General features: G+C 41.1%; 1 protein-coding gene across 2 annotated transcripts; it reads left to right on the forward strand.

Annotated features, from left to right (window-relative positions):
- The first annotated feature begins 756 nt into the window (after window positions 1–756).
- Window positions 757–9,968, forward strand: ikbke (inhibitor of nuclear factor kappa B kinase subunit epsilon). 2 transcript variants are annotated; one of them, XM_034083920.2, is made up of 21 exons: window positions 757–1,138; window positions 1,913–2,012; window positions 2,382–2,519; window positions 2,659–2,788; window positions 2,864–3,045; window positions 4,563–4,723; window positions 5,065–5,175; window positions 5,283–5,462; window positions 6,053–6,249; window positions 6,579–6,637; window positions 6,759–6,850; window positions 6,974–7,075; window positions 7,355–7,412; window positions 7,720–7,832; window positions 8,126–8,202; window positions 8,298–8,337; window positions 8,425–8,526; window positions 9,229–9,325; window positions 9,470–9,561; window positions 9,642–9,713; window positions 9,814–9,968. In XM_034083920.2, exons 2-21 carry the CDS (start codon window positions 1,914–1,916, stop codon window positions 9,866–9,868), a joined length of 2,157 nt encoding a protein of 718 aa, XP_033939811.1. In that variant the 5' UTR covers window positions 757–1,138; window position 1,913; the 3' UTR covers window positions 9,869–9,968. The 2 variants fall into 2 exon arrangements, with proteins under 2 accessions (XP_033939811.1, XP_033939812.1); XM_034083921.2 differs by lacking the exons at window positions 757–1,138; window positions 1,913–2,012; window positions 2,382–2,519 and adding an exon at window positions 2,537–2,571.
- Window positions 9,969–10,730: the final 762 nt, after the last annotated feature.

Genomic DNA, 10,730 nt, shown 5'->3' on the forward strand with positions numbered 1-10,730 from the left:
TCTAAAATAGTTTGGGCCCCTGTCAGTCACGGGCCCTTAGAATCATCCTAAATTGTTGTACCCCCTTACGGCGCTCCTGACAGTACTGTCAACACAGTGAACATGGAAAAGGTTGGTCATACACCAAACCAAATAACATTCATCTGCATTGTTATTGTACTAACTGTAATGAACAATATTAACGTCTTAAATTGCCTTAATCTATTTATCAAAGCTGATAAATGTGCAGCTAGTTTTAATGACTTTGTATACTGCAGGGTATTTTGAGAATGTACTCCAGGTGTAATTATTTAAGTCTTATTTAAATCTTGATTATATTTCACATCATTAATCCCAATCTGTAAAGTAATTGAAGGTATTAAATACATGTAGTGGAGTAAAGATACATGATTTACTTCTGAATTGTAATAGAGTAGAATTACAATAACTTAAATGGAAATACTCAAGTAAAGTAAGTATCTCAAAATTGTACTTAAGCACAGTACTTGAGTAAATTTAGGCTACTTCCCACTTCTGCAGATAATTGGAAATAGCACGGTGGAAATTCCGATGTTTCCCTTTAACATGAATGTGTACAACATGTATCTAAGGGAAAAAACAGTCACAAGTTGAGGAAACAACTTTGTATACGCCTAGTAATGTCCCATAGTGTTTTTAAAAACATTTTACTCAATATTCTCTCATTGACTGTCACAGACGGAAGGTCAGCCCTAGAGAGCGAAACTGTCAAGTCTGCCATTTATATCCGCCACCATTTATGAATAGACATATCCGGTGTGAAGTCTACACTTCCTAAATCAGTCACAAAGGCTGCCAGACTTTGAAGGATCTCATGAAATCTTTGGATCCACGCAAGAAGGAAACAACAGGAAACTCTCGTGCAGCTGGTCTAAACTGTACCTGCTTAGACAGCAGCTGTGTCACAGTACGGAAGAAGTTTCACAAGAAGGCGTGTTTCGTTTGTCAAGCAAATTGAATTTACCGTACATTCACGAACCAGTTTGAGCTGATATTTACAAGACTGACAATTATTTTGACGCTTCATTTCACGGAAAGGGTTTGCTGGTAGATGAAATCAGCGACTCAGTTTTCACCGATTTCAGTTAGGATTAAAGTACAGCCAACTGCAGCTGTCCAGGTAAGCTAACAATGCTGCTAACTTTTATAAATTAACTTGCACAATAGTTTACTGAACTGCTTAATTCTTACCAGCATACGTAATTCCCAAATAATTTAGTTATTACTGAATTGTTGTTAAATACACAGACAACCAACGTAGGCTGGCTGTCGGTTAAATTAGCTAACAAAAGTCATCAGAGCATAATGTGTAGCATAATAACTAAATGAAGTAAACTGCAGCTGTGAAATGTACATACATGTATCAAAGTACTTTACTACAACTTTGAGGTACTTGAACTATAGTTCAGTATTTATAAACAATATATAAACGTCTGCATTATTCAGTAGGCTACTTTTACTTTTTAAACTTTGAGTGTATTCTGATGCTAATTCATGCTAAGTTAGTCTTTAAATGCTTGAAGTATGGTCTTACTGAATACTTCCTCCCCCACTGATTAACTTTTAACATTTCGTATACAATGAAGGCTTGTCTCTGTTAAATTAGATTGTAAATGCTTGACTTTTAGATGGCATAGCATTTGTAACGTGTGGTGTTACCTGAATACTTTCTCCACCACTGGTTACCTGTTAATATTTATATTTGGTGAGGAATATGGATTTATTTGACAATGTATTGTTATGCTTACCCACTTAGCTTATTAACAGATAGTATGTGTATACTTAGTTCTGTATATTAATAACACATTGTAAGGGTTTTATCTCCCTCAGAATGCAAAGACAATCAGGTCTTGTCTCTGTTAATATTTAAAAAGACACTGTCTCATACCCCCAGCATGTCGGGGATGACGGCCAGTACACCAAACTACCTGTGGTCTTTACAGGATGTCCTTGGCCAAGGAGCTACTGCCAGTGTCTTCAAGGCACGCAACAAGGTAGCCACACGCTGTGAATGCTTTTTTATGATCCTAACCTACACTGTCAAGTTGTTTTCCCCCTGAGCAGCTCATGCACATCACTGCTGCCTTTATCTCTGATGTTTCAGCCTACTTGTTGGCCTAAAAAGCATCACCAGGATGTGCGATAAGAAAAGGTTGTGGGTGCAGTGCTGAAGTTTGCTGGTCTTTTATGGTGTTGTTAAACTGATGTTAACAGGACTGTGTGTGTGTGTGTGTGTGTGTGTGTGTGTGTGTGTGTGTGTGTGTGTGTGTGTGTGTGTGTGTGTGTGTGTGTGTGTGTGTTGTGTGTGTGTGTGTGTGTGTGTGTGTGTGTGTGTGTGTGTGTGTGTGTGTGTGTGTGTGTAGAAATCGGGTGAACTGGTGGCTGTCAAGGTGTTTAACATGGTGAGCTACAACCGTCCCCATGAGGTCCAGATGAGAGAGTTTGAGATGCTGAGGAAGCTCAACCACAGCAATATTGTCAGGCTATTTGCTGTGGAAGAGGTAAGGCTACTGTGTGGAGGAAAGACAAAAGAAAACACATCCAAGGCCCAAGGTAACTTAACTTACATTTTCCTAATATTTACAATCTTAAAGGAAAGCACTCTTCTCTCTCTGTCTGTTTGTCTATCTCTTTCTCCAGCTGCCCTCTAAACAGAAGGTGCTGGTGATGGAGTATTGTTCAGGAGGAAGTCTGCTCAGCCTGCTCGAGGAGTCAGAAAACGCCTTTGGTCTGCCTGAAGCAGAGTTCCTCACAGTTTTGCAGTGTGTAGGTGGGTATATATCTTTGTATTTCCCAATCATTTCATACATTTAAGCTGAAGTATTCCTCCCTTTCCTTTCTGCAGTGCAGGGGATGAACCACCTGCGGGAAAAGGGGGTGGTACACAGAGACATTAAGCCGGGCAACATCATGCGGCAGGTTGCGGAGGACGGCAAGTCGATTTACAAGCTGACTGACTTTGGAGCAGCAAGAGAGCTAGAAGATGATGAGAAGTTTGTGTCTATTTACGGGACTGAAGAGTATCTGGTAAGATGACAGTCACATTATAAACATATTAATCCTATGTTAAGTGGCATCTGGTAATAATCATCATTACTTTGAAAGAGACTAGATGAGCTCATGCATTCGTCTATGCCGCACAATGCCTAGAATAAAAAACGTTTGATTCACCCAAATATAAAATGTACGGATAGTAAAGATGAATTACAATGACGATATAAATAGTAGGTAAAAAGGTATTTTCAGAATGTGGGAAAATCGTTTGACCTAAATGTTGGCCTTTAAGTCTCAGATCAAGGAAACCAAAATTCTTTGAAGATTGTTTTTCCGATACCCTGGCCTGAACAGTCCACAAGACAATTTCATAAACCTGTTTGATGTCGTAGCAGTTCTGTTATGGAGATTTGTCTCCACCATGTGTTGTTCAGAGTTCCCTTACATCATTAGATTCACTCATATTTCACTACTTTTGCCTTTAAGAGTTGGGGGGACGTTATTAACAGAAATGTGCTTTACTGCCTCAGTGGAGGGGGGCGTTGCTGAGGAAGTTCATTCCTGCTCAGCTAAAGCCCTGGATAAAAAAGTGAATTGATCAAATGTGATGAAATTATAAATACCGTTGTATCAATGGGATAAGTCAGCTCGCTGCACTCTGTTATAGGTCAGTTATAAGATTATTGCATCTATCTATAGACTGTGTTCATATAACTACATATATGTAGATCAATCAGTGCAGTTTGGTTGCAGAAACGGCATCTCTTTTAACTGCTGTAGTAATAGCTTGTTATTGTGAAAAGACAGTATATAGTTAGTCATTCATTTCTTTGCAGTATCCATTTTCAAAATCAAGGACGCAATCAATATTATAGTAGATCACTGTTCCTTTTTTACTTTTACTGCTAAAGAAATCCCCATTTCAAAGTGTTTTGTTACGATCTCCACCATTGCATTTAAATCCCCTCCTAGCTTGATGTGAAAATCACCCTGTGTCAATAAAGTTTGATAGTGATTGTTTTATAATGATCTTAGAACTTGATACAACAAAACACTTTTATTTTCAAGCCTTGGTATCCCTCTAGTGGACAAATGGGTGTAAGGCCATTCATAAAAGCACTGATACACTTTTAGTAGTGTGCCTGCTACTAAATTGTGGATAGAATACATGTTAAGGCAGAACACTGCATTAACTTGACACTTAAATACATCTCAAAATAAAGTCATATCAACATATGACTTGCTTGTATCCTCTCTTCTTACCCTGTGTGTGTGTGTGTGTGTGTGTGTGTGTGTGTGTGTGTGTGTGTGTGTGTGTGTGTGTGTGTGTGTGTGTGTGTGTGTGTGTGTGTGTGTGTGTGTGTGTGTGTGTGTGTGTGTGTGTGTGTGTGTGTGTGTGTGTGTGTGTGTGTGTGTGTGTGTGTGTGTGTGTGTGTGTGTGTGTGTGTGTGTGTGTGTGTGTGTGTGTGTGTGTGTGTGTGTGTGTGTGTGTGTGTGTGTGTGTGTGTGTGTGTGTGTGTGTGTGTGTGTGTGTGTGTGTGTGTGTGTAGCACCCAGACATGTATGAACGTGCTGTGCTGCGTAAGCCTCAACAGAAGTCCTATGGTGTGAGCGTAGACCTGTGGAGTATTGGTGTGACATTTTACCACGCTGCCACTGGGAGTCTTCCCTTCACACCGTACGGAGGACCCCGCAGGAACAAGCCCACCATGTGAGTTAATACATTAAATCACAGACCACACATTTCTGAATTTCTAACTCTACTCTATCTTTTTATTATATTGCCAGTTTTCTATTTGATTTTTCTGAGTGGGACATTATGTTGACAGTGAGTCTTAAATATCTACAGCTCCTTCTCATCCTACCAGTAACTTATATTGTCTCAGTCTGAATAAAACCCCACCATCCATTTGATTTGTTCCAAATGCTTAGATTGCTGCTTAGAAAAAAAGATTATCTGCATGGTGTTTCTTCAGGAAGCCTGGAATATCTGCAAGAACATGAATATTTATCAATCACCCATCAGCATCACATGTGTGTTTTATTTTGTAGGTTCAAAATAACTACAGAGAAGCCCACAGGAGCAATAGCTGGAGTGCAGCGGATGGATGGCGGGCCTATAGAGTGGGGCTACCGCCTCCCTCACAGCTGCCAACTCTCACAGTATGTCACCAGATAAAGAGCTTGTCATCATGCATCTCTGTCTTTAATGACAACACACTGCTTACATTGTCTTGATTTAACCTCTTTCTGTCCCTCTCTGTGAGTAGGGGTCTGACGGCACAGCTGGTTCCAGTTCTAGCTGGTATAGTGGAGGCTGACCAGGACAGGTGTTGGGGTTTTGAGCAGTTCTTCAAAGCCACCACAGACATCCTGCAGCGGCAGCCAGTTCACCTCTTCTCTCTGCAACAGGCCATGGAACATTGTATCTACATACACCACTACAGCACGTAAGACTGCACAGGTGTATCTTCACACACATTCATCTGATGAAACACAGAGTAATCAGTTCACAGGACTGTTTACTACATAGAAGACTTTAATGCAAAACTAATTTGCTAACTGTCAGATAAGAGTCAGTGATACCTGAAGTAAAGATAGCGAGGATGCCACAACTTTCGCACGTCATTTATTTGTTCAAAACTAAACTTGAGTTTTAAACTGCTGATTTGTGTCAATATTTTTTCCCAACTTTAATTGTGTAATTATGATGGCAGTGTTATTGGTGCCACAGGTATTTATTTGCAAGGCTGCCCAAAGATTATTGCTGCAGCGCTATGCCAATTATATATTTGAAATGTGCCTCACTGCTTATTTGGTGTTTTTGTTTACTTGGTCGGGTTTTAAGGATCGATATAGATGAGGTACTGCAATGTGGGATGATAACAAAATGTTGGTATTTTGGTCCAAAGTTGTAATATATGATTCATCAGTTGATGATACCACCAACAAGCAAAACATGTGGATCAAATGCAGGATTATGAGTATAATATAATGCATGAAAACAATGCCCCCCCCCCCCCCCCCTCGGTTCTCTCAGGGTGTCTGTATTCTTTGAGGAAGTGGCGGCTCAGACTGGTATCGCAGTTCAGCTGCAACACCTGCTGTACCTGGGTCACGACCTCCCTCTGGAGGGCAACATGAAGGTGGTCAACCTCCCACCTACCACACCTGCCCGGCCCCTCATCCTGCTCAGCTACGGGCCTGAAGCAAACGCCAGCCTGCCCTTCAGAGAACGTGAGACAACAAACGATACGTTTCCTCAAGCCTTTCCTCTTCTTTATTCTTTGATATGAAAGAGCTTTGATACGAGGTGTTTTCCAGTATCACAGTGACTCAGACGACACACACACACATCTTTGTGAATGAGCTTTTTTAAGCGAAATGTGTTTAGTAATATTTATGTGAATGCCAATCTCAGATAAAGGGAAATTATATTTGAAAAGATGAATGTTGGTTAAAATGTAAAGTATTTAAAAATAACGTCTGCATGCCCAGGCACACTCATATTACAGTGTTTCCATATGTCATGGATTGTTTCTGGTGTGTTTTCATTCGTTCTGTAGCAGAGACTCCAATCATCCCGTCCAGGTTTGACGTTGTGGCAGACTACAATTTCTCCAAGGTACTGCTGATTCATCGTTTTTATTTGCCATCCAAATGCCTTACTAATATTTGTATTGTATGTAATAAAAGCACGCAACACATTATTTATGATCTCCTCTACTCCCCCCCCTTCTCTGTAGGTAATGGTGGGAGTGGTCCACCAGTATCTGAGGATAATAAAGTTGCTGCACACACACCAAGAGCTGCTGCTGCAAGGATATTACAGCTACATGTGAGACACACACACACACTGCTTGATGTGCCTCTGAGGTTATGTACGGGCTGTACGTAATGACCCTTATCAAACTCTTCTCACTTCCATTTGTCCTCCTCCCTCACACTCATTGTTTCTCAGGATGAGGCTGCGAAGAGAGTGTGAAGAAGCGATGCACAGTATCACCATGGTCACCGTCAGACTGCAGTCTTGTCTCAATGTAGAACACAGGACTCACACACTGTGAGTTTATAAATACTTTTTGAGCAAATAAAATGCATCTGAGGTCTCTCACTTAGAGGGTTGAAATGTCCAACTGTGTGTTTAAATGACGTGTGTTATGCTACGAAGCAGCAGAGGCTAATAGAACTAGTCATTGTGATGTAGGTGTCTGACTGTTAATGTAGCTGCTATCAATAGATGTTGTAGATTGACAAATCACATATTTGATATTTAACCTACAACCTCGTTCTTTTTTCTCCCACTCTCTCCCCATATCCATGGCCTCTTTGTTTTTCTAAGAGGCCAGTATGATTCTGAAAACCAGGGTTCAGCTGATGGCAGGCAAAAGCTGCATCTGGTAAGTACTGGCAGATATTACAGCTTTACTGGCAGATGGAAATGCTGTTGCCAATGGGTTTTCCCCCCTTATTGTTATGCCATTATTCCTTTTAATAATCAACGTGTAAAGGAGAATTGCACATCATTTGTAGGGATAAATATCCTCACTATTGAGTAGGACTGGGAAGACTGAGATGCAACATTACTGGACTCAAATCACTTTTATTCGGAACGCTCCAAATGTAAACTCCAGTGTTTTGGATTGTATGCCATTCATTTTGGGGCAGATTTGTGATTTTTTTGTTATGTGGCTGCCGTCTCTCCAGGTCCGTGAGCACTTGCCTATTTACGCTGGCGGTATCCAAGAGTTTCAGAACCGACTGGACCATCTGCAGATCGAACAGGCCAAGTTAGCAGAGACGCTGGCCAGTGACAAGAGGTACTCCCTCCCTTCAGTAACTAATTGCTCTCCAACACAAATGGCTGTTCTAATGTTGCACTTCCTTTCAATGCCACGACTATTCCGTCACTGTTTTTTCTATTGTATTTAAAGCAAGATGTTAATGTACCCGTTTGATTGTTGCAGCAGTTAACCTTGATAAAAAGCAGAACTGTTTTTTATTTGTTGTCAATGTTACCATTCAAAACATTAGCTTGGGGGAGCAAGCACAAAACCTTACGGTGGCCTCATGAGTTTGTGGTGTTTGACCTCTGACCTCTTGCCTCCCACAGCTGTCAGAAGATGGAGATGCTGCTGCAGAAGATAATGGCAATTCATCAGCATTACCGCAAAGACAGAATGACTGGCAGTATGTGTTTACCTTTTTGGGTATATATACTTTATTACTCTTTTTGCACATGTTCAAATTGACAATACCTCCCTGTTTTCTGTACCTCTCCACAGAGTTGGCGTACAATGACGAGCAAATCCACAAGTTTGAGAAGTGAGTATGTGATGTCCTGCTCACCCTGCCTGTGAAGGATGTCATTCTGAGCTCTCCTGTAATCTGCGTGTCACTCTTCCATCCCAGACTCCACCTGTCGGCCCACATTAAGCGAGTGAAATCTCTCCTTAAAGACGACAGCGTACAGAGATACAAAGAGCTTTTGGCCTCAACAAGGACATGGAGCAGGTCAGAGCCGCCTCTCGAGTCCTTTTCACACGTCAAACAATCTTCAGAATCACCTCCGCTCCCAACCACTACAACTATTTAATCACAATGAGACAACTGTTTGTTAGATGTTATGATGGAAGCTTATATGGAGATAAGCACAGGACTGTAGGGCATTGCTATTCATCGTTTCTTCTCACACTGAGTGAATTGGTCGTCTTCATTGTAAATCTTCACAATACACTTGTTTAGGAAGTGATATTAACATTATGAATGACTTTACGCTATCATTATTTAATTTGATTTTGTTCGGATAAACCAATCCAAACTGACGTCCATAGAAAGGTTTGGTCTTATTTTGAACTGGAGCTTCTGCAGATGATATGATACTCGTAATGTTACAAAGCTCTAAAGTAAGGTACGATACATGACGAATAAAAGCACATTTCTGTTATCTTTGCTGCCACCTTGACTGTAAGGGACATGAAAGGAATGATTGAGGGACTTCCAACGCGTCTTTGTTTAGGGGGAGAGGGAGGGACTGAGTGACCATTTCTAGTTTTTCTCCTTTGTTTCGAAATTATATTTGTATTTATCTTCTACACATCACATTTCGACTCTTAAAAAAGACCTTCACATTGGATTTCTCTTCTGCTTTGGCCTTTAACCCGTTGCAAAGATGTTGAGTTGACTAACTGAAGTGTGTCCCTTCTGTATTTGCAGTGTGTTGCTGGAAATGCAGACTCGACTCCAGGACTTCTGCTCTTTCTCCACTGGCTTGTTGGCTGACCTGGAGATGAGTGAGCAGCGGCAAAATAAGGTCAACATTTCACCTTCTATGAAACTAATATTAAATATTGTAACATAACACAAAATGGTTACCTGATGATTATCAGTTCAGTGGTCATGTTAGTGATTTAACTCATGTAGTATCTCGTGATGATGTCTCATCTCTCCTCCGCAGGCTCTGGACAGAATCCTTTCCACTCTGCAGTCCACTGGAACAGGACCACAGCCTGAAATTGCACCTCGAGACAAGGACCAGATGGTTAATAGGTGTGTGATTTTGTGAATGTGTGTGTGTTTGCAAGATTGAGACGCTTGTCCTAATAAAAATATCTTCCTTCTTTTTCTAGGATGCACCATCTAAAGCAGGACATGGAGATTTTGGTCAGGGAACTACATCATAACAACAGCATTATTGAGAGGTGAGTTGAGCAACATCCTGTCTCCATGGAAACGCACAGTCCCATATACCCCAAGTGAGAAAGGATGATGTTGACGGTTTGCATTTGTCTTCTCCTGTAGTCTGGGAGCAGGGAACCCGGCAGAGTCGAGCTTGGCCAGACCGTCTACACTGTGACAAAAGTGCCTCATCTTAACACACACACACACACACACACACACACACACACACACACACACACACACACACACACACTCTGGCAAGCACTGCATTTAAACACCCACTCACCCAACAGTTATGGACGATGCATTGAATCTTCTTTTCAAGGTCATTCTGTATGGAGAGGAAGCAGGCGAAGACAATCGATAAAATGTGAATCTGCACATAAGATAAGATGCACAGAATGGATGAGGAGGAAATGCCACTGATGGGTTTTTTGTGTGTGTGTGTGTGTGTGTGTGTGTGTGTGTGTGTGTGTGTGTGTGTGTGTGTGTGTGTGTGTGTGTGTGTGTGTGTGTGTGTGTGTGTGTGTGTGTGTGTGTGTGTGTGTGTGTGTGTGTGTGTGTGTGTGTGTGTGTGTGTGTGTGTGTGTGTGTGTGTGGCTGTGTGTGTGTGTGTGGCTGCGTGTGTGGCAGCTCAATACAAACCTCATTAATGCCTTTAGTGTTATTGTATTTCTGATACGCTACCGCAGCGATGGGCCATCAGGATAAAGTGAATGCAAAGGAAGCTTAGTATTTTTCTAAAGCCATGTTTCATCTTTGTGTTCATACACCCAAACTGACACTATATCTCTCTGTCTCTGTACTTAGAAGGCTTGAGATGTTTTCTATCTTCTTCCTAATGGTTGATCATTCAAATTGTTTCATGTGACCTATAATTACACCCTTGATGGCCAGCTTCTCCAAGCACTCAGCACTGTGTTTTTTATGTGACATTTGTCTCTCTTTCTGTGGATGTTTCTTGTATCATAAGTTATTATTTTATATGTTATCGTAGGTTTCTCTGCAAAAGAGAAGAAACAAAACCAGGGAAACTA

This window comes from Pseudochaenichthys georgianus, chromosome 5 (assembly GCF_902827115.2).
Source record: "Pseudochaenichthys georgianus chromosome 5, fPseGeo1.2, whole genome shotgun sequence".
Lineage (NCBI taxonomy): Eukaryota > Metazoa > Chordata > Actinopteri > Perciformes > Channichthyidae > Pseudochaenichthys > Pseudochaenichthys georgianus.